The sequence below is a fragment of the Hippopotamus amphibius genome, chromosome 5 (genome assembly GCF_030028045.1).
Source record: "Hippopotamus amphibius kiboko isolate mHipAmp2 chromosome 5, mHipAmp2.hap2, whole genome shotgun sequence".
NCBI lineage: Eukaryota > Metazoa > Chordata > Mammalia > Artiodactyla > Hippopotamidae > Hippopotamus > Hippopotamus amphibius.
In genome coordinates this window covers 79251965-79275650 of record NC_080190.1, presented here as the reverse complement: position 1 = coordinate 79275650, position 23686 = coordinate 79251965, and the positions used below count along the sequence as shown (strand labels likewise).

Here is a 23686-nt window from a genome sequence, read left to right as displayed (position 1 = left end):
GAATCTGGGGAAACGCCACGTTCTGACCTGCCCGCGTGGACAAATGAAGCTAAGGCATCTGAGATGGTCCTGTGACACCACCAGACGTCATGGCTTTTGGAGAAATGTGTTATCCCAGGGGAGCAAGAGGCTGTCGTCATCTCCAGGCGTGGTGTTAACGCAGTGCATATTAACAAGCGCTACCTGAGATCGGGGCTGTCTCCGGAACAGATACGAGTTCCACGTGGGCCTACACGTGGGTAACTCTGATGGGGGAGTTCTTCTATAATTATATTTAGTTCGTCTTTTTTGATTAAATTGGATTGTGTGTTTAGCGTCAGAAACATAGAAGTCTCAAAATAGCTATAATTCCAATATATCAAAATAACCATTTAAGGATATAGTCAACATATTTGCACACGCGCATGCACACACACACACACACACACACACACACACACACACACACACACAGAAAGACTGTAGCAAGGCAGCGTCCCCAGCAGTGGTGAATGCTCCCAGACTCTCACCCGTGTGAGGGGTGTGGGTAGGGCGGTGTCACTGCTGGTCTACGTACATTGTGCATTGAAATGAGTCTATTTCCCAGGGAATAAAGTTGACACCATCACCCCTCTGCTGGTTTTAATAATGAGATGGGGGAGTGTTCCCTTCATCAGCAGTAGTATTTGGGTCCATCAGGTCCGTAGGCACGCGGCTGTTGAAGCGCCATGCCCCCTTGGGTGACAGGCGGAATCGACGATGCCCAGATTCCTGCCCCCGTGTAAGTGCTCCCAGCTCTTCACTCAAACGCGGATCTGGGTGTTGCTGAGGACGGAATTTGATTTTGTGGATTTAATCATGGTCCTAAATCCACTGATTTTAAAAAGGAAGTAATCCCAGGTGGACCTGACCTAACGAGGTGAGCCTTTGAAAGGAACAGGGCTCTTCTTGGCAAAGAGCTTGGAAGCACAGGAGGGATTCGACCCGAGAGAGCCTCCACTGCATGGAGGGGCCCTGAAGGAGGAGGGCAGTGGCCTCTCGGAACTGACAGCCCCCCTGCTCGTGCCAGCGGGGGACAGGGGTGCACACAGCCAGCAACACGGATTATCCGATTCCGGCCCGGCGGTACCCTGAGCAGAACCTCGCCCGTGCCCTGCAGAGCCGGGGTGTGAGCGGGTGTTGTGCGAGCCACCAGGCTTGTGACTCGTTACCCAGCGATAAAAAAAGTAGCAAGTGCACAGTGTGTCTACACTTGAGTGTGGATATCTGTCCAGAAACATCTCACAGGTTGTGTGAGAGGACAGCTGTGTGTGTGAAGGTAGAAATCATCTGTTAGAGCAGAGTTTAAATAATGTGTAGTTAGAATTTCTGTTCCAGTTCTGCCTCAAGCTCCGTGACCTTGGAGGAGTCACCAGAGTCCTCTGGGTGTCCCCTGCCCCCCAGTCACTGCTTTCCAGCCGGGCCGTTGGACCTTGCTGATCCCTCCCTCCCTGTCCTGGGCATGGTTTCCCTGCTGTCCTCTTCCCCTCCATGTCTCTCTGTGAGCCCCTCCTCCACGGCCAGGCCCCGAATGCCGGCGGCAACCCCAGGGGCCTGGCTCAGCCTCTGTCATCCCCACATGCCGACTCTTCCCCTGTATCCTTCTCCCTGACAGTCTCCGGTTTACATCTTCCTCTGTGTGTGGCGTCTACCTGGTTGGCCCTCAGCCTGAGAGTCAGCACGACCACACCTGGACTCTTGCATCCCGCCCGCACGCCTCCTGCCTCAGCCACCACTTTCCAGCCTTCATCTGTTCCTCGCTCCCCTCACTGCCCGGGGCCGACGGCTCCATCAGCATATGGGATCAGTGCTGAGGGCCAAACACTTTAGGGGCCTATGACAATGTTTCTGTGTCTCTTAAAATCAGAAGGAAAAAAGAATAGACTTGTAAGTTGAAGAAGGTGCTTCAACATGTATTTCTCTTTATGCGAATGCAGTTGTAAGATATAATTTTAAATACTTCTTCATAGAGGAAGAGCCCCATGTAAGCCAAAGGATCCTTGAAAGTCACAGTGCCGTCCTGACCCTGCCTTGTTTGCAGAGCAGTGGCGTTTGCCCTGACGGTGGCACGTGTCCCCTTGTCTGTGGTCCGGGCAGTAGGGGCGGTACTTTGTGACCCGACCTCCGTGGGTGTCTCGCAGCTCTGGGTGCTGGGAAGGGCTGCAGATCGCTGCTAACTTGGAGCTGGTACCTCGACCCTTTGCTGCCCTGACGGTGAGTCTGAGCAGGATGGCCCTCCCTTGCCTTTAGTTCCTTCTGATGTATCTTGGTACATGTGGTGAGCAGACCTGGCCAGTCCCTCGGGGACATGTGAGGGATCCGCTGTCCCCTGGCCAGGCACTCTGGTTCCCTTCCCAGCATTGTCCCAACGTGGACTGTGGCAGGTCTGCACAGCCCCTGCGTGCCACGCCTTCCCCACCCGCCAACCCCGAGGACATCCACGCTTCCAAAGAGAGCAGAGGAGGGCTGGGGGTGGGGAGGAGCACCTGTCTGTACAGCTGAGTCTGGTCTGGAAGTCAGAGGGGTGACGGTTTGAAGGCATCTCGTATCTGGGAGCCTGAATACCCCACCTTCCAAAACACTGACTTTATGCTGGAAACAAGTTTATAAGGCTCTGGCTCACCCAGTCCCTCAGCTGGGAAAGCTGTTGGTGAGAAAGATGTGATTCTCTCCAGGTTATTATTAGATCCAGGAGAGAAGCACTGTTCTCTGAATTTGGACCCTGGCACCCTTTGCTGTTAGGACTTAAGCAGGGCAAGGTTATTCTGCTGGTGTTGGTCTCCCTGTGATGGCCACGCTTAGCCCTGCTCGCTCCAGGCCTCATGCTCTCGTGAATCAAGGGCTGCAGTTCATCGGCTGGGGTGGGGGCGGGCGGTTGTCTTGTGTGCCGCTGTGTCGAGGCATCTGAATTTGGCATCTGTGTGGTTCTGAACCATCTTCTGACACTGACATACACCCCCTGCCTCTGAAGCTCCGGCCTCTCGAGCGGCCATCAGCCTGTCCTGGAGCCTCTCTGAGGCCACCTGTTCCATGTGTGGCCAGCTCTGAGTGTTAGCAAGGCCTCTGAGGCTCGCAGATCTGTTTTCTGTGTATATAGATCCATCTCGGTTCTACCTTGGAATCATCATTCCACGACACAGGTCTCTAGCCGAAGAAGAGTTCTTAGAGTCCTTCCTCTGTGCTCCTCTCTGTGGTTCTTTGTTATGGCAGCTTTAGCAAACTAATAGGCTGACCACCACCCTTCTCTTTACACCCTGGAGAGTGTGATGTCCTGGAGAACCGATGATGGTGTGACCAGGGAAGAATGAGACGGTCACCACCCTGGTTTTTAATGCAAGTCAAGATCACTTAGGCCAGTCGTGGTATCTGAGGGCTGCCTTTGGCCATCTCCAAGGGGTTAGTGTTTGTTTTCCAAAAGTATTCTTGCTGAGTCACTTTTCTTGCATCCTGTACTAGATGCGGTTTAATGTTGTGAACTTGGTTGCAGGATTTTGCATTTAATCCTATGAAATGATGCCTGCCTCTGGTAGAATATGCCTGGGGCTGCCCATCTCTCAGGGGGTACTTTGGAAACTGTGTGGGGTGTTATCAGGGTTGGGGCTGAGAGGTTCCAGCAGCGCACCTACCGTTCCCTGGTGAGAGTCCTGGGTGTGTGTGGACGATTTCCTTTTGAGGGACATATGGGACAAAAGTGACTGTCCTAAGATAGGTTTGGGGATGCAGTGCCCAGCATGGTTATGCCAGGAGTCCAGGCAGGATACCTGGGAGGGGGTGTGGGTCAGAGCTGGCCTTGGGTGCAGAAACCCATGGCGGTGGCCACAGGATTGGGCTTTGCTGAAGGAGAGAAGGCAGGTTCTGAGAAAATGTCCTTCCTCTGCCACAGCCGCACGTGACACGTGGCCGAGACGACTGGCTTCTCTGTCTCCGTGTTTTACCCTCTATCAGAGAGGTTCCTTCTGGAACTGAGATGGTAAAGGCATAAAGGCCCCAAAATGAAGTGTTGGGGTCCTGCCGCGCGATCCCACCGTTGCCCGCCAGGCAACGTCCCTGGGGACGTCTCGGGTGCGTGTTCAGGACAGAATTAGCCCTCGAGGATGAGCTGCTTTTAGAGTCAGACCTACACCACCTGCTCTCCATCTGCCTCAGGAACACCAGTCACTGTGTTTTGCGAGGGACCTTCCACAGCCCTTTCCCCGAGGGCAGTCCCATGGCCCTGCCACCCTCCCTGTGCTCCATCCCGGTGGTTCTCGGCCTGCAGGGACAGGCCTGCACTCAGCGGTTCTGTGCCTCAGAGGACAGTCAGGGTGAGCTTTGCTGCCCATCAGCGTGGTCCCTGGGCAGTGTGACAGGCCCGGTGGGCACCGTGAGCTGGTGAACCACTGCCAGCAAGGGTGCCCAGAACGTTCCATGAGAAGAGCTCTTCTCCCTAAAGGAGGACAGGAATAGCCACGTGATAATTCTTTGTGGCTCCGTCAGCCATAGGGAGGACCACGCACTTCCTGACTCCGTTCCACTTCCTGCGTCTGCCTCTTAGATGATGTCCCTGGAAGATGTTCATGGAGAGAGTTTAAAATTATTGTGTACTAATTCCAGCACATCCTCTTTGCTGGTCCTGGGAATCAGGTGAGTGTTAAATCCCTGATCCCGTCTCTTCCTCTGCAGTACGGAGTGAACACTACCCCTTCTGCCCACATGGTTGTTACTGTAAAGAGTAAGGGGTTAATTGTGGACGTACTTTGTGAATTAAAAAGCGGTATTCAAACGGGAAGTGCACAGATACATTTCTCCCTTACAGGTGAAGTAGCCTTTACGTCTGTTTACCGTGACCGTGACTCCTGTGCTTCAGGACGGGGGGATGTGTTTGCATTTGATCTCAGCTGCCAGCTTCATTACTTGTAACTGTTTGACCTTTTCCTTCTCTACCTTGACATTTCCAAACCGCAGTGTCTTGGACTGTGGCGCCAGGCTGCAGGGCAGCCTTGGGAGTGACCGGCCTCTGTGCGCCTTGGAGGTGCTGGGGCCGGTGGGGTCTGTGGAACCGGTGGCCCGAGGAGGGATGCCTTTCCCACACGTGCCCAGCCCCGGTGACATCAGCTTGTGCTTCCAGAATGGTTGGGCTCCCACCTGACCCTGCTGTGAGCTCCCTGACCCCTGTGTGTTTCTGATGCAGATTTACGTCCACCTGAAGGAAGGCGGGGGCCCCGACGGGCTGGACGCACTGAAGAACAAGCCGCAGCTGCACGGCATGGTGGCCCGGAGCCTGTGCCGGACCGCGGCCGGGAAGAACTACATCATCTTCACGGGGCCCAGTATCACCAGCCTGACCCTGTTTGAGGAGTTTGAAAAGCAGGGTTTGTCGCGTGGGGAGCGGGTCTGCATGTGCCGCCCCCCCCCCCCAAGAAGTGGTGGGCGAGGCTGGGGGTGCAGGCGTGTGGTGGGCCGCCCAGAGCCCAGGATGCCGGGCGGGGAGGCCCTCTCCTGGGGGAGCAGCTCACGCCAGCCTGCTGCCTGCCGCACTCTGCTAGGCACCGGGGGTCTCAGGCGCGTGGCCTGGGGGACAGGTCAGTACAGGTCTCCGGGGCGCATCTCCTTGTGTCCTTTGTGGTTAGGCCGAGGCCATCCCGGGAGTTTTCCTAGTGTTTTCGTCCATTCGGGCGGCTGTAACAGAGTACCAGAGAGGGGGTGGCTTCTAGGCAACAGGAATGCACTGCTCACGGTTCTGGAGGCTGGACGTCCGAGATCAGGTGCCAGCGTGGTCCGGTGAGGTTGCAGACGGCTGCCTGTGTCCTCACGTGGCGGAAGGGGCGAGGGAGCTCTGTGGGCCCGCCTTTATAAGAGCACTCATCCCATTCACGAGGGCTCCACCCTCATGACCTAAGCACCTCCCAGAGGCCCACCTCCAAATACCATTGCCTCAGGCATTCCGTTTTCAACATAGGAATTTGGGTGGGCGGGGGCACAAATATTAAATCCGCAGCACCAAGGCACAGCTCCTGCGAAAGCTGTTAGAAGTCTGAACTCTCCACCCCCTGCCCCAGTCGGTAATGCGGCCCCTTCCCGTTGGGCATTGAATTACAGGCGGCAGTACCATGGGCCTCAGAAAGGTGTTAGTTCCCCTCAGTGCTAAGATGCCTGGTTCATTTGTTGCAAAAATGGGGCACGCCTTCACGGCTCTGGCAGAAATGGGGCTATAGAAACAGACCTGGGCTGAGTCAGGAAGCCCCATGGCAGGTTGCATCTGCCTTCACTTCATCCTACGTTGGGGATTTATATCCAGTCTCCTCGGGAGAAATAAACCGCACCCCCAGCCCCTCCAGACACTGGAATTGCAGACCTGTTGTTTAGCAACAGATCTGATGTCTGACCTTAAAACCACGCCCTCTCAAGTAGTGGGGAGCCCACAGCTTCCGACCTGTGGCCTCAGCCTGGACCCTGTGCTCCCGCCGGCCTGGGCTACGTTTTAGTCATCTGAAAGGCTGGTCCCAACAGGGTTCAGGGTTTAATTATTGAGAGAATTCAGTGTGGAGAGATCAGACTATGTGAAGAGGGGCCGCTGAAGTCAAGTTGAAGAAAAGCGGTCCTGATGCACGTTGGGTCCCCATGTCAGAGCGTGTGGTGAGAGCCAGGGCTGCCGTGCCCACTGGCCTGCCTGTGCAGCAGTCACGTGCATGGAGCCCCCGGTGTTCCCAGAACTTCCCCGACAGCGTTCATGTGCCCTGCAGGCCTGCTCCCTGCCCCACGCCATGTGTATCCCCATAACCTGGACCGAGCGTCATGGGGTGTAGTTGGGACCCGCTTGTAGCACGTGGGCTGGTGGGGCTGGTGGGGTGAGAGCGAGGGCTCCAGAGGCTTCCCTGAGAGCTGGTCTGCCGGCCTGTGTTCAGGGAGGAAGGGGGCCCTCCCCAGCAGGGAATTAGGGCAGGATGGAGGAGAGTCTTCTAGTGGGAAGAAGAAGACGTGGAATTTGAGTTTTCCCGAGAGCAGGGGAAGATTTCATCGCCTGTTTGCTAGACGCATCGGAGGCTGTGAGCCGTGCCACACGACCTCCTGGGCTTCCCCTCTGATGACTGACACGCGGGGAGGTGGTCTCCACGTCGCCCGTGGACGGCTGCCCCCACCCCCAGGGCTCTGGCTGCCTTGTCTGGCCTGCTGCCCCAGGGGGTTCTAACGGGCAGGGCAGCCGGGGTTGAAGACGGAGTCACAGCAGAGAGTCTGGCTGGCCCTCCTGGGCGCACAGAGACTGCTTTGTAAAATAACAGCCAGGAACGGTATTCGCCTAAGAATCGCTGTTTTCATAAATAAACTTGTGTCCTCCTCTTCCCCTGTTAGGAGGATGCAGCTGCTCTTCGGGTGGCTGTGTTCGCCGAGCCCGGTGGGCGATTTAAAACATTATCCTCGTTCATCTAATCTCTTCTCTGTGTTGAAGACAGATTCTTCTTTTTAAATCTCCAGACCAGTGGAGTCTGGGTAGTTGGATCTGTAGAGGTGGGAGCCAGGGGGGAGCCCTCCTCTTTTTGGCAGCAAGACTGGGCAGCCACCCCCCGCAGGTCTTACCCCACACCCACTGCGGCTCCTGGGGCGGCAGGAGGACGGGAAGTCATCAGCCGTCCTTCCAGCATGGGGTGGAGGGTGCAGTGGTGAGGGAAGCGTAGGCCTGGGATGTGTGCCTGTAGTGTCGGTGAGCTCAGGAGAGGGCAGGCTGCTCCCAGGTCTTTAGTCAGAGTGCCACTTCACGTCCCCTCCGGGCATGGGGAGGAGTGGGCTTCCCCACAGCTGGAGGTGGGTAGTGCACGGACAGGGAGGGCTGGGAAAGACCTTGAGCCTCAGTGGAATTTAGAGAAGCCTCCTTGTCCCTGTTGGTCTCTGCTCGCAGGGCCTTCTGCCCCATGGGACATCCTGGGCGATGGAGGCCCCGCTCAAGCGCCTACCCCAGGCAGCTCCGCCACCCACGGGGCCTGCGCCTACGGCACAGCAGGGCCCTACATAGCGCCTGTCGTGCGATGACTCCCCCCCTCTGCCTTTCACTTGGCTGCACGCAGGTGGGGCTGCCCGGGTGCCCTGCAGGCGGCAAGGCTTGGTGAGAGGGGCAGGGTGACTAGCTCAGTGGGGCTTAAACAGCAGACAGACCTGTGCTAATGATGCCCGTCTCTGCCCACCCAGCCGGGAGCCTGCAGTTCCCGTGCATCATATGAGCTCAGAAGTTTCTAGAAACAGACGGGAGCATGAGTCCAGGGGCTCAGGCCTGTGCTGGCAGGTAGCGAGCCCTCTGGCCGTGAGAACTGCTGCTGTTACTGCCGATGCCCTGCTTGCACCCTGTGATCCTAGATACGTACAGAAGTGGGGGGTGGGCAGCACATCTGGGATGGAAGCCCCCAGACTTCACCGTCTCTTCTAGAGGGGTCCTGGGGGGCGAGCCTGGGGCTGGGTGGGGGGGGGAGCCGCCCTGAGGCCGTGCGGTTCGTGTGCCCGCAGGGATCTACTGCTGCGGCCTGCTCAGCTCCAGGAAGAGTGACTGCACCGGCCTGCCGCCGTCCATGCTGAGCAGCCCGGCCACGCCGCCCGCCCGGGGCCAGCACAGCATCCGGATGAAGGGGAGCATGTCCCTGATCTGCTGGTACAACAAGGGGCACTTCCGCTTCCTGACCAACGCCTACTCGCCCGTGCAGCAAGGTGGGCACGGTGGACGCCGGGGCGGGGGTGTGGGGGAGCCGGGGGCCCCCGTCAGCCGTGAGCTCCAGAGTCGGACTGACCCCTGCCCCTCTTTGCTCTGGGCCACCGGGTGGCGGTTGCTGCCTCTCACGCGGAGGCGAGCGCTTCCTGGGCCCACAGGCTGTCAACTTGCCCGGGACTCGCCAGCCGTTAAGAGACGCCGTGAGGCCGGCATTTGCAGGTCCCCCAGGTTGTATGTGGTGTGATCATTGGCTCCGTGATCACGTCATCATTTGGGATTCTGTGAAAAATCTGTTCTGATGGAGGGGGAAAACGTCAACCATTCTCATCTTTTCAGTGTCTTCCTTAGAAGTTCATCACTTGCTTGGGTTTTTGGGGGGTTCAGTTTATATCATCATTGATTTTCCTTGGGATTTAAAATCCATTCATAACAAGGGGATTCGTTTAGCAAGCAGTCTATATTTAAGGTAACGTACAGCCTAAACATGAGTAAACAGCAGAAAAGGAAATTGCAGTGACAAAGGGACCCTTTTCAACAGTATTTACAGTCATGTAGCATATTTGAAAAGTCCCTTGTGTTCCTTTACATTAAGACATCTTTCCTCTTCTGTATTAGAGGAACACTGCCAAGGAGCTCGGGATGGGTGGGGTGTGGTGTGGTGTGTGTGTATTGCTGTGCGTGTGTGTATGTGTGGTGTGTGTGTATTTAGTGTCTCCTGTTCATTTATTCCCATCCCTTGCGGTACATTTCAGTGGAGATTACAATTGAGGGGCTCAAGCATGTGGGTGTCGTTACCCCACTAGGTGTAGGGAGTGGGGAAAGCCACTCCCCTCGAGTGCTATGTCAAGGGCACTTAGAGGGGAGGCTTGGAATTGACCTTGTCAGCTGAAGGCCAGTCTGAATTGGACTTCTGCCCTCTCACTCTTGGGGCTCAGGGTGGGGCCAGAGCTTCTCTAGGAGCAGGTGTGGGTTTAGGGCATGGGAGTTGCTTCCCACCAAGTTATTTTAAGTGATAGCCTCAAAGCAGGATGTCACGCTTGTCTGAGCTTGGTGAAATGAGGTAGCAGAGAAAAGACTGCATTTGGGGAGGTTAGGGAGAAGCGTGCAATAGGGTTGAAGATGACCAGCCTGAAAACCCCGATATCAAGGATTGGGACCCTTAAATCAGACACCAAGGGAAGGATGCAAGAGGCTGTTGACGGGGGAAGACGAGAAAATTGGGGGGGGGGGTTGATTTTTAAATATGCTGAAAGTAGTGTTTGTGTTCAATTCAGTGATAGTTCCTTTTCTAAAGTGTGTACTCTATTATACATCATAAAGTCCCAATCCTAGACACCCTTAAAAATCCCAAGGAGTGTGTCCGCAGCCTGGCCACAAACTGACCCCCACCTCCAGGCCCCTGGGCTCCCTTCCCCCAGGCCTGTGGACACGGTGAGCCCAGCAGGTGAGAGGAGACCCTGGGTGCGGCCCTGGGGGCTTACAGAACGGAGGCTGTGTGGCCGTTCGCCCCCCACTGGGAATCCTTTTCCTGGTCCGCATCCTAGGGCCTCGTTTCTTAATGAAGGGAGATGCTTTTCCTTTCAGTGTACTTCAAAGGCGTGATTTTTAAAAACCACCTAGTATTCCATCCTTAGATGCACCATAACTTTCTTATCTCGCCCCCTATTAATGGTCATTTTTCCTAATATGAATAATGATATAGTGAAGATCTTCGTACGTAAATCTTCAGGTACATCTTTGATCACTTCCTCAAAATAAATCTAAAAGTTGAACTGCTGGGCCAGAGGGTCTGAACGTTTTTAAGGCTCTTGATGCTGTGTTGCCAAAAGGCTGTACTTCTTACCATTGCGGTGGGTTACCAGGGGACCGAGATCCCGCCTGCTTTATCAACACTATTTTTTTTCTTTCCCAAATTTGTCAATATGATGGCTGAAAATGCTACGAAATTTTAAATAGAAATTGCCGTGACTGTTGGCGAGGTTGAACATCTCTTCATATGTTTATTAGCTAATTTTCAATGATTTCTTCTCTTTTTTGCATGTGAAGTATTTGTCTTATGAACTTGAAAGCATTCATTCAACATAGCAAATTTCATGCCTATAGCAGGTATTTTTCTGCATTTGTTTTCCTTTCGTTTGTATTCATGGCCAGTATTTTTACCATAAAAAGGGTTTTCATTTCTGCATAGGCACAGCTGTCAATCATGTTACTTGCTCTCATGCCTGAAAGCCCCTACTCGGTCCCAAGGCCAGGTCAGTATAGTTCATTTGATGGTTTTATAGTGTGATTTTGTAATCTTTGCAGTCATCCTCTTGGGATTTATTTTGGTATGTGGCATCAGTTGGGCTGCTACTATTTTTTTAAATTAAGTGGCAAAGGTTGCTTGACCAAACAGCCCCCCACCTCTGTACCTGAACCATTTATCAAAAAATTCTTTTCTTCCCTACTTATTTTATTTTATTTTTAAAAGAGAATTACTTTATTTTTTAAATAAATTTATCACAGACAACTTTTATTGTTGATACACATACAAGAATCAGGCTTATTGAACATGAGTTAATTCTACGTGCAATTCTACTCAGTCTGTATAGAACAGTTTACAAGGCATTTGAAATTTATTTTCTTTTTCTTTTGGCTGCGTTGGGGTCTTCGTTGCTGTTCCCAGGCTTTTTCTAGTTGTGGCAACTGGAGACTACTCTTCATTGCGGTGTGCAAGCTTCTCATTGTGGTGGCTTCTCTTATTGTGGAGCACGGGCTCTAGGCACGCGGGCTGCAGTAGTTGTGGCACATGGGCTTAGTTGCTCTGTGGTATGTGGGATCTTCCCAGAGCAGGAACCAAACCCATGTCTTCTACACTGGCATGTGGATTCTTAACCACTGCACCACCAGGGATGTCCCTACCTGTATGATTTTTGAATGCCTCATTTATCACATATTAAGATCATTGGCTGTTTTTCTCAATATCCCTACTTATTTTAAATGTCACCCAGATGACCAAGCCTCCTATATTCTAAAGACTGCTTCTCAGCTTTATGCTGTCTTCCACTGTGACCATACATGCTCTTCTAAATGATGGGCAGAATTTCGAAGTTTAGAAAACATGTAACTAGTTATGAACACTTGTAAGGATTGATTTATTATTCTTTACTCTGGATTCTAAGGGAATCCGGATGTAAATGAGCCCTCTTTCAGAGTGTGCACATATGCAGGCTTTTTAAGTTACATGCTGTCACTTATCCAGGGACATCCGCATCGAGAACTACATCCTTTTGTTTTTCTTCCAAAATCCACTTGGAGTCTACCATCTCCCTCTTTGCCCACTTAGGGTTCAGACTCCATGAGGCTGATGCAAGTGTGGAAGGTCTACATGGGTCTGTGAATCAGGTCTTCAGATGTACAGAAGGACACATTCATTCAGACTTACAGAAGAACTCAGAGAATGTCAGCTCAGCCAGAAAAAGCCTGGGGGAGGCAGGTGACAGATCTCCCTGGAACATGAAGACACATGGTTCTCCCATAGGCCCATGTGGACCTACAGTGTCACAGAGGTAGACACGTAGCATGTAGCTGTGCACAGAGGGTCACACACAGCTGTAAACGTACAGGGTGCCCCAGGGGGAACACAGCCTTCCTGGTTATGACGTCAGCAGAGACAATAAATATCACATAACCTCTTGTCAATATTTCCAATGTCTAAAGCTTCACTTCTCAGACAAGGATATTACAGGACAGCCGTCTTACCCTTTCCAGCTGGAATAGTATCTGAAATCCAAATATCACCAGGGAGGAGGGTGGACTGGTTTATGAACTTGGGGAAATGCTCAAAGAGACTGTTACACACCTGGATTTTGAAGCCGCTCTCCTGAGATTTCCAGCTGCAATCCTCATGTTAAGTTAATACGTGTGAAGGGATGGGAAGGAAACAGGGAAAGCTGCCTCGCACGGCTGGGTGTGCTGGGATGGTGGAGGCCCTGGCTGTGCTGAAGGCAGCCTCCGGAGCTGCAGGCGGGGAGCCCCAGGGCCTCGGCCAGACCACGCCCTGGTCGTCCATCCTCGCTTGGAGAGTGGGCCCAACCCGCTGGGATCCCTGGTGACTCAGAGTGAGTCATCCTCCACTTCTGGGAAAAGAACGGAGGGGATTTTGTTTCATCATGGGATGGTCTGACCTGCTCATACCCACGTGGACTCCGGGGAGTCCTGCAGGGGCCTCCTTAGTCCCAGAGGAGGTTGTAGTTGAAAGTCCAGCAAATTAAAATGGAGCTGGAGGTGGGAAACCTGCCAAGGCTGTGCGCCTGGGCCGGGATGTGAAACTGGGGTGCTTGCCCTCTTGGACATAAGCTAGGGTGGGACCGTGAGCTAAGGCACCAGGACAGGTCCTCTCAGGAGGCGTGTTGCAGAGAGACAGCCCTCCTTGGAGGCGGAGAGGCCAGTCTTGGAGGACGCGTGTGCGGCTGTGTCCCCCGGCAATAGAATGTCTCTCTGAGTGGAGAGAGGATCCCTAAGGAGAGAGGATCCCTAAGCAAGCAGGGCCCAGGACACTCTGGCCAGGAGGAGGCCTGGTGCTAAAGCTTTGGAGGCTTTAGGAAGCATGTTGCTGGGTCCTGCCCCGGTGTCCCCAGACCACACCTCTGGGGGTGGGGCCTGGCTTCTCAGTCTCACAAGATCCCCAGGTACTTCTGCAGTGCGAAAAATCAGTATTTGGGGAGCGGGATGTGGGAGACCAAAAAAAAAGATCCTGGCTTGGGGCTCAGTCTCAGCAGATGAGCCTGTGTGACTCTCGTCTTCTGCTTTCCCTTAGTGGGGGCCGTTTTTACTTCAACTGTGCCCATTTAAGTAATGTTAGACATTCACAGCCCTTTGAACTAATCCCTTAAAACAATGGCACTGCTCTCCTAATCACATCATGCTTTGGGGGGAGGCTGCTCAGAGGAAACCCTATGTGATCCCGACCACCCTTGAACGTGCATCCTTCCCAGTCCCCCATGTCACCCCTGGGGGCACAGTGGACATCCCCCCTGGCAGGGCAGGTCTTGGAAAACAGGTTGTTGGGCAGCAGGCTGAAGAGGGCCGACGGATCTCTTTTTGTTTCTCACACCCGGTGGGTGGGACGTGTGAATCTTGCTGTGACTTTGGCAGTGGCCCTGGGACACGGTTACGTTTGTATTTAGGAGGAAAGGGCATTTGAGGGCCTGTGAGAGAGTGAGTTGCAGGAGCAGCGGGGTGTAAAGGGTTCTGTCCACGGGGGGAGCATGGGGGAGCCCGGGGTCGGGGCAGCTGCTGGTTCTTCTGAGCCTCTAGTCCCACGCTCTGCCTTGATGGAGGCGGCAGACCGGCAGAAAGGACCCGCGGCTCCCTGACCTCGGTGGCCACCTGCTCCCAGTCGCGCTCAGACTGTGGCGGAAGGATTGGAGCCCGGTGGAGGGTGGGGTGGGGGGCGCGAGCCCTGAGCCCCGCTTCCTCTCTCAAGGCCCCATCGGGTGCAGCAGCCCCTCTCCACGTATGGCCGCCTCTGTGCCGTCACCACCCGTGGTCCCTGCTGTGGCCCGTGCCGTGGCCGGGTGTCCTGCACTCACCCGACTTCGGTGTTTTCCTCGGCTCCCCCGACGCTGCAGTGACAGGTGTCAGTGGTGGTGTTTCTCCATCTCCTCCCCTGCCGTCCGTTTGACAAGCAGGCAGGGTGCAGAGGGGCACGTTTTGCAGGGGGCTGTGCAGGGCGGCTCAGTGCGGACGTCCGGTCTGCTCCCCGCAGGAGTCATCATCAAGCGGAGGAGCGGGGGGATCCCCTGCCCCCTGGCCGTGGAGGCCTTTGCCGCGCACCTCAGCTACATCTGCAAGTACGACGACAAGTACAGCAAGTAAGTGAGTGGGCGCCCCGGCCGCGGGAGCAGAGGGGCTGCCGGGTGGTCAGTTTCCCCGCTTTCACAGTCGACAGATGAAGACCCTGAGAGAGAAAATCCTGAGCCCGCAGCCCGGCCTCCCCCCGGGCTCCGGCCACGCAGCCCCCTCCTCCAGTACTCAGCCTCCTGCACCGCCACGCTCTCCGGCCCCCTCCCCCGCCCCAGACCCCACCCCCTCTGTGTCCCTCCAGCCGAGCCGCTCCTCCCCCCCCCCCCCGCAGACCGCCTGGCCGGTGTGTGTTCCAGCACTGCCTGCTTAGTTATCTCGCGTGCAGGTGCGGGCTTAGGTGTGGTGTCATCGTAAGTGCACACACGGTGTGGGCCGCGCGCCTGGCGCGTGGGCGTGGCCGTGTACCCACCCTAGCGCTGTCTCCAGGGGGCTGTTGGGTCCACCATAGGCGCGGAAGGGATGGTTGTCATTGAACCTCGATCTGACTGTTGCATGACCAGGCTTGAGCCTCACGCCTGAAACAGGGTCGGACGAACCCGAAAGGTGGAGGGCGTTTTCTCAGCCCTCCCTGGGGGTCATCGACCTCTCCCGCACTGCTGCTTGGGGGGGAGGGCGACCCAAGGACCTGGGTCTCCTGGAAAAGCCCGGGTGTGAGAGGGAGCCGCGCTCCCCAGGGAGCCACTGGGCGCTCTCGGTGGGGCCCGCGGCGTGCCCGTGCCTCGCCGGGCCGTGCCCGGGGACTCTGCACCGTTGGGCGGGCCCCGCGGGCCGCCCTGGGCGGGCGCTTCGGTGCTGCCGAGCCCGCTGACCCTCCAGTACTTGGCGCGCAGGGTGCAGAGACGCACCTGCAGACGGAGGACGCGGCACGGGGGTGGTCCTGAGTTGGGGGTCTGTGGGGGGCGCACCATCCGCAGTCTCGGGGGCAGAGGAGGCTTCCCTGGGGCGATGTCTGTCCCCGTGTGAAGGAAGGTGGGGGTGGGGAAGAGGCGTGCGCGGGGCTGAGGGCAGACGCGGGCGGAGGAGGCAGGACGCGCCGCAGGGGAGCGGGGCCCGCGGTGAGCAGGGAAGCCCCGGCGCCCTGTTCCCTCCAGGGCTCCGGGCCGCACCGCAGAGGCCTGGCCTCTGGATCCAGTGTGCCCTGCGGTGACCCACCTCCTCCCCCTGATCCTTTGAGAGGGAGGGTTTTCATCTTTCAGTGAAGAGGGTGAGACCGAGCCTCAGAGCTGCCCCCCACCCCGCCGCCCCATGCCCCCCCCCACAGCCTGATTCCCGCCCCCGCGTCCCCTGCGGCGCCTCGCGGACCCGAGGAGGCCTTCGGGGGATCTCCCTCCTGCACTGGGTCCCCCGGCACCGTCGGAGTCAGCCTCTCTTACCCTCTGTCCTCTCAGGTATTTCATTTCTCATAAACCAAACAAGACCTGGCAGCAGGTGTTCTGGTTTGGCATCAGCATCGCCATCAATAACGCCTACATCCTGTACAAGATGTCGGATGCCTACCACGTGAAGAGGTACAGCCGGGCCCAGTTCGGAGAGAGACTTGTGCGAGAGCTGCTGGGCCTGGAGGACACCTCTCCGAGCCTCTGATGCCGAGGGCACGGCCTGGGTTAGGTAAGGACCAGGTCCAGGGAGGGGAGGGGGAGCCTGACGTCCCACCTGCGGGCCAGAGACCCGGAAACGCCCTGCACTGTGGCTGCGGCCCGGGAGGGGTGCTCGGGGCCTCTGGAGGGACCAGGACGGGCCTGGTCGGAGGACGGCGCCATCCCGCTTTCCACGCAAGGACGATCATGGCCTCCCTCCGGAGCGTGGCCACTGCCTCGGAGCGAGCACCGGCAGGTGTGGCCCCGCGTCAGACCCTCCGGGCCACCAGCGTGGGGCATGGCACTCTCCCCGCGGGAGAGCCCGCTCAGCACAGAGGACGTGGGAGGGCTGCTGCCACCGGGGGCGCCAGGGACGGGCTGAGATAAGCCGGTTTGCGTTCTGCTTGGTGAAGATGGAAAGACACCTGTCTGTGACTGCAGGTGATGGGAAGCGAGCCGGGTGGGCCCTGCGCGGCTGGGACTGCTCAGGTGTGTGTGGGAGCCCCAAGAGTTTTCGAGCGTTTGCCTCAGACGGGCAGCTTAAAACAGGGCTCGTAGAAGAAGAAACACAACCAGGCACCATTAAGAGGCAGTGACAGTGTGGGGAGTGGGGCACTCTGATGCGTACACAAGATGTCCCTGCCCGTCCCTGTGTGGCTGGTGGACGGGGAGAAAGGGAGAATGGTGACAGAATGGCAGTGAAGTGTGATGCTGGTTTTTATTTTTAAATATATCTTCAGTTTATTTTCTTACTGTTGCTTAAGATCTTCTGTAAAAGGAAATGTCCCTCTTCTTTTCTGCCCTCTCCATCTCACCCTCCCACCCCACCCTGTCGTGGCTCCTTGCATGATCACGGGCCTAGGCCTGGGCCAGAAAGGGCACCCCGCGTCCATCAGACCCTGGGGGCCTGCGGGCCTTGAGCTTTGCACAAACATCATCATTGGCAGAATTACTTGTTTTGGAAAATACATAGCATGGTTGAGACAACAGAATGTCTCTGTGGATGACCACTTGCTAACTCCCTCGTGTGGTCACCAGACAGTGTCAGCCAGCCTCACGGCACCCCTTGAAATGGTGTGGTGGGCATTGGCAAACCCACCAGCTGTACCAGCTGGGCTGGGCGTGATTCCTGTGGGCCAGGGACCTGCTCACCACCAGCCTGAAGGCCTACGTGACGAGCCCGGCTGTCAGCAAGGGCTTTGCTCACTTCCCGGAACACCTGGGGCTTTTCTGAACCAAGGTCCACGGATCTCCCTGGGAGACCTCGGCCAGGGTGGTCGGCTGGTCTGGCTGTCCCCACGACAAGACACAAGTAATTTCTGGAGTTCCATGATCCCCCTTCAACCCAGTTTATGTCGCCCCCTTATTTTTACAGATAAACCTCCTCTACTCAGGCTTTGGGACACTCTTCCTTGTTGTCGCTCAGTTAATTAAAAGTGTTGCCGGCGGCATGTTCCCAACTCACATCATGTCTGTGCCCGGGTTCACGACGGTCACCTCGCCCTGTGGTTTTAATTCGATGCCACGGATTGTAGGCTAAATTTTAAATTGTGTTTCAAAACACCTTTGCCGTGTCCTTTAATTGGATTGAAAGCACTTTTACCACATGGAGAAATCTATTTTTAATTTGTGATGCTTTTCTACAAGGTCCACTATTTCTGAGTTTAATGCGTTTCCAACACTTAGGGAGACTCTAATGAAAGCTGATGAATTTTCTTTTCTGTCCAAATAAGTAAAAGAAAAAAAAAATAAAAGTCTATTTAGATGTTGACTCTTTGTTAATACGTGAGTTTGTTTAAAAGGTCAGGGATAAAAATCGGGCTATTCTTTAAAGTCTCGATTTCTTGTATAATCCAGTGTATATGATCTTGACTGTTCAGGTGTCATGAACCAATGAGCAGTTAGAAGAGAAATCCAGCTAAGGGTGGCCTATAGAAACGTATAAGGATGCCTAGTTCTATGAGTGTTTAGTCGTATTGTAGGTGTCTCTGCCACCTTCCCAGCCTGGTGGTCCGTCCTCTCCTAGGCTGTGTGTCGTTCTGATTCAACACGAGAGGCGCGGCTGTGACCAGTCGTGGGTGACTTCACATTACTAAGTAATTACAGAGTAATTACACCCTCTGAGTGCTCTGAGCTTAAGCCGGTGGCCACCTGGTTTCTGCTAAATGACTGAGAGGGTGGCAGTGCAGCTGGGTCTCTAGTGGAGGCTGCGGCGACCGCACCAGCTCTCAGGATGAGAGCAGTTTCTCTTCTCTTTCCAGGAGGAGGACAAAGTGATAGGAAGCACTGATTAGGAAAACCTACAGGGACCCGGACCTCGCCCACAGATGGGAGGTGGAGTGACTGGTTAAAACTCACACCAGGCTCCGTACCTCCCTGGGTGTGAGGGCTGGCAGGTCCACAGTGGACTGGCTCACTGAGAAGCTGGCCATTACCCGTGACCGGGAAGGGGCCCGGTGCAAGGTTCTCAGGGGAGGGGCCCCCAGCACAGCCCTGGCAGAGGCTGGGAGGCGTGTGGCCCCGCTGCATCCCGTGGCCACCAGGACCCCTGTCCACGCAGGTCCTGCTGCTATAGCACACCAATCCTGGAGGGAGGTCTTTGCTATGGGGTCTAGAAAGGAAGGACGGACAGTGAGTTCCCAACCCGGTTCAAAACAAAGCATCAGCAGAGCTTCTAAGCTTCTCCAAAGAACATCTGTTAGACTGAATACAAGTTAACCTGTTTGACTTGACACAATTTGTGATGTGGTCACAGGACCTCAGCTGTCTTTGGAGGTAGGTCGGGTAATTCTTAGGAGAATGTAACTTGGATGAATTTCTGTTTCTATTTGGTGCCCTCTTTCTCAGGGTCTGCATTTCATGTGCATTGTCTTTCCCCCCCACACTCTGCTTCCCCAAGAGCCTCAGTTTTGAACAGTATCTTACTTTGGTCACTGGAACGTTGCAAGTATTTCAGAACTCAGGTGAGTGACGTAGGAAAATCTTGGTATCTGATTCATTCTAGGTAAAGATAACCCAGTTTATTGACTACATTAGACAAAGCCTGGCCACCAGAATCGAATTAACTCTGCAGCCGTGGCCACGGCGATACGATTGAAAAGCCCAGGTGGGGCAGGGAGGTCCTGGGTCACAGAGTGTGGCCGGGCACCGCCATCACCCTTGGGGACCCCGCCCCAGCATCCTCGGCGAGGGGTCCCGCAGCCTCAGGGGCCCTGACGAGGGAAGTCCCATCACCAGTGAGTGATGCCCCCTCCCGCCTGCAGTTAAGGAAAAAGCATCCCCTGCACAGCAGGCCCTGGAGGTTGAGAACAACTGCGCGGCAGGCTGACGGGAGGGAGAAAGGGTGTGCCGTCCACCTCGAGGCCATCATGGGCGGACAGCTGGGGCCATTTCCGTGCAGCCCAGAGAGCTCCCTGTGCTCCAGCTCTTCTCCCCCCAGGCTCCCTGCTCCCTTCTCCCATCACCATCCCCAGTTTGCAGGTGGGCGTTGGTCCGCTTGCCCAGGTGAGCCAGCAGACCTGGCGCCAAGGCCAGGTTCTAACAATTTGCTCCCCAGATGCACCGCAAGGCTTGGCAACTTTAGCGCCCATTTATGTAATGCCTTTATAGGGTGTCTTCTCCTGTCTAGGTCTTTACAGAAAGGGACCCAGCCTCTCTTCTGACCTCAAATACTGCACACGATCAAGGTGCACACCCTTCCTGCGTTGTTCTCACTCAGGTGTGTTCCTTTCTTGCCCTGGGCCAAGGTGGGTGTTTTTGGCTGAAGGCCTGACTCAGCCCACCTTGACCTGGCATGAGCTGTGGTCTGGGGGGTGTCGGGCCAGAGAACGGCCCTAGGCTGCAGCCGGCCCTGGGCTGGGCCCCCGGCCGCTCCTCACCAGGCAGCACAAGGTGGGGGGTGAGGGAGAGAGCCGGCCTGGAGCCTCCCCCCAGGCGCCCCAGGTGCCTGCCGTCCTGTGGGTCATGGGCTGGGTTGGGGGGGTCTCCAGAAGGTCGTAATCCCCCCTCCTCAGGGGCCACCCACTGGCCAGCTTGTGTCTGGTTCTGTCCACACGTTGGGTAAAAGCTCGTCAACCATCTTGGGTGCAGAAAGCTAAGGGTACCAAAGGAAAGGGACCCCCCCCAAAGATCACAGCACAGTTCCCAGGATGTGCCCCCAGCCCTGCCCAGGGGCTGCACAGCCCCCTCTGGAACAGAGCGCTGTGGAAGGGCCCCTACATGTCTGTAGCCTTGTCTGTTCCCCCAGACACCTTCTATCTTGATTAGGAAGAGAGCTGGGACACCTCCCCACGCCCGCACTTTGGATTCCATCAGCTAAGCTTTTACTCCACCTGGCTTCCCTGAGTGTCTCCTCTTTGAAAGTATTTCTAAACCTCCTTTCTGGGTGCGTCATTCTTTTCCATTAAGAAATAAAAGAGAGGGCTTCCTAGGTGGCGCAGTGGTTGAGAATCCGCCTGCCAATGCAGGGGACACGGGTTCGATCCCTGCTCCAGGAAGATCCCACATGCCACGGAGCACCTAAGCCTGTGCGCCACAACTGTTGCGCCTGCGCTTTAGAGCCCGTGAGCCACAACTGTTGAGCCCACGTGCTGCAACTACTGAAGCCCACGCGCCTAGAGCCTGTGCTCCGCAACAAGAGAAGCCACGGCAATGAGGAGCCCGTGCACCGCAACGATGAGTAGCCCCTGCTCACCGCAACTAAAAAGAACCCGCGCACAGCAAAAAAGACCCAACACAGCCAATAAAATAAATTTATTTTAAAAAAAAAGTAAAAAGTATTGGTACCACGTGGCACTTGGAGCCGTTGCTCTAATATGTGAGCAGGACGTGAGGGTGTGTCACGTGCACTGGGCCTGTGTCCCCACCCCGCACACCCAGTCCACGCCCCGTTTCTCCACCGTCCAGGCCTTCCCAGCCGTGACCCCTGTGGGAGACGCCCTGGCAGCTTCCCGCGCAGGTGCAGGCTCCGCCGCGGGGGTGAAGTACATTCCTGCGCCAGCGCCCAGCCACAACTGGGTCTCCTCAAAGGAGAGGTGCCGCGAGACACTTGGTTGTACCTTCTCTTCTTCATCAGCTACTGTGTAAACCGATGAAGGGCTTTTTTCCTAAGTCACTTGGAGGTGAGCTTTCGTGTCCATATTTGGAGATGGAGGCTGAGGAGGAGGAGAGGGCTCATGACGTCTCTGGAGACCTGCAGGGGGGCAGGAGGTGATGGGGGTGGGTGCTGGGCTCGCATTCATGTGTGAGAGCCCAGGTGTCCCTCAGGTGGGGGCATCCTGTGGCCGAGGACAAAAGGGGACCCCCGAGCACACCTGAGACGCTGCTTCTCCCACGAGGAGACCACCTGGGGAGAGCACCTCCCTTTTGGATCTCTCTCTTGAATCTTTCATTCATTCTCTTGTGCATTCCTCCGACAAGCCTGTATCAAAGCCGACCTCTAATCAAAAGTAACAGTGAGTAAGGAGTGTCCACTTCCTGCCCAGGCCCACTTGTTGGCTCTGCCTGGTGATTTCATTTAATCCTCAGGACTGCCTGTGAGCTGGGACCATCAGTGCAGTAAGTTCCCTACATACGAACGAGTTCAGTTTCTAGAGCACGTTCGTAAGTCCAGTTTGTTCTTAAGTCCAACAAAGTTAGCCTCGGTACCCAACTAACACAATTGGCTTTATAGTACTGTGCTGTAATAGGCTTATAATACTTTTCACATAAATAATATGTACATAAAAAACAAGCAAAAAATGAAACATTTTTAACCTCACAGTACAGTACCTTGAAAAGTACAGTAGTGCTGCACAACAGCTGGCATACCAGGGGCTGGCACGCACGTCCACATCTTTGAAAGTTCGCAACCTGAAGGTTCACACGTAGGGGACTTACTGTATCCCTGCATCTTGAGTGGGGAAGGTGATGCCTCGCGGCCATGGGGGCTCCAGGGGGCGGAGGCGCTGGCTGGACCTCAGCCCCTCCCACCATTGCCCACCGTGGGCGGCTCACTGTCCGGCAGGGGCAGTGCCAAGAGCCGGGCACAACTAGCAAACTGCACGGTCTGTGCCTTGAGGGCACTGGGGTGCAAGTACGTGGGGCTCAACGGAGGCTGAGATGCACCCAAAGGAAAAGTTTCCGGGAGGGGCGAGTCCCCCGTGTGGTAGAGGCGGCTGTTGGCATAGCTGCTGGGGGCACAGCACAACCCCTCTGAAATGTGGGGTGCTTCCTCTCGGCAGGCAGCAGACACACCTGCTTACACAGCCCCAGAGAGACGGGATCTGAGCATCTCTGAAGGCTGGACCCAGACTGCTTCTGACCAGGACTTGCCAGTTTATATACCTGTCTTTGGAAAGCATGGCACCATATGAAGCAATAAAGCAAAAAATGGTCTTAGCTACTCAAGAGGTCATCACCAAGCACAAAGAAAGCTTCTCGTCTCATGAACACGCATGTGCAGTTATGAGTATTTCTTCCTTTCATTCCCCCAGCGACGTGCACCTGGTTCTGTTTTCTCTGAGGAAGTGCAGTGCCCACCTCTTTCCCCCACCGTCCTCCACTAAGGAGGGGCCGCAGCTTAGGCCAAGGTAGTGGTGGAAAAAATGATTAATTGGGCAGGTGAGATTTTAGCTTTTTTAATTAGCTCTTTCCCTAGACTTAGCTGTTTTAAAAAGAATGCATCTAGCTTCACAGTTGGGAGCTTCTTCCCTGTGACTAGAACACAAAAGGAAGGAGGAGATGGGGTTTCTGTGATTTCAGTAGGTTAAAAAGATGGACTCAGAACAGTTGTATACACTTAAATCAGGGGTAAATTTAAGACCTGGAGTTGCAGGATTGTGGGATTTTTGATTGAGGCATTTTGGGGGTAACTTTCATCCATTTCAACATAAAGGCATAGTATGATGTGACTCAAAGTTTTGTCCCCTTATCACTACTTAGTACTAGAAGTATAGTGTCCAAAGTGGGACGGACACTCGGCCAGCTCCAGTACCACTCAAGCCACGTGTTCAGTCCTGGCCCCTCCCTACAGCAGGAGACATGGACCAGTCAGGGGTCCAGGAGGCAAGGACAGTTGGGTCTACATCGAAACCAAATGCTAGGAGGGGCCGTTGGGAAACCCAGGTGATGAGTGTGGTGCAGCACTGACTGCGGAGGGGGGTGGTGGGCACGGCAGTGGTCTCTGGCCCTCCTAATCTCCCTTTGGATACAGTGCACATCAGCCTTCAGCTCAGTGGGGAAGCGATTTCCAGCACTTAGAGCTGCCCAGCATGGGCACAGGATGCCTCCGAAAGCAGGGGACACACCGCCTATTGCTAAACATCCCCCACCAGGGACAGCGTTCTCCGTGGGCAGGAGGCGGGACTGGGCAGGACACCCCTGCTGGCAGCTCTGATCTTGACTAAGGAGGAGCAGAAAGTGGCCAGGAAGCAAGGCCGTGGCCCCGGGCCCCTGGCAGATGCTACCTGGGATGAAGGCACCACCCATCTCTAGAGGATGACCTCACCCTCCGGGCTGCTCAGCCCCTTCCTCTTCCTCGCTGAGGTTCCCACTTACCTGGAGTTCGTGCGTGACAGGGACATTTCTGTCAAAG

At 55.4% G+C, this 23686-nt stretch overlaps 1 protein-coding gene across 1 annotated transcript in view; it reads left to right on the top strand.

Annotated features, from left to right (window-relative positions):
- Positions 1-17829, top strand: part of PGBD5 (piggyBac transposable element derived 5) — a 90395-nt gene extending 72566 nt beyond the window's left edge. The window contains exons 4-7 of the mRNA XM_057736582.1: positions 5189-5369; positions 8491-8688; positions 14439-14544; positions 15925-17829. Coding sequence (XP_057592565.1) covers positions 5189-5369; positions 8491-8688; positions 14439-14544; positions 15925-16120 — 681 coding nt within the window. The 3' untranslated portion in view covers positions 16121-17829. The remainder of the gene's footprint in view (positions 1-5188; positions 5370-8490; positions 8689-14438; positions 14545-15924) is intronic.
- Positions 17830-23686: the final 5857 nt, after the last annotated feature.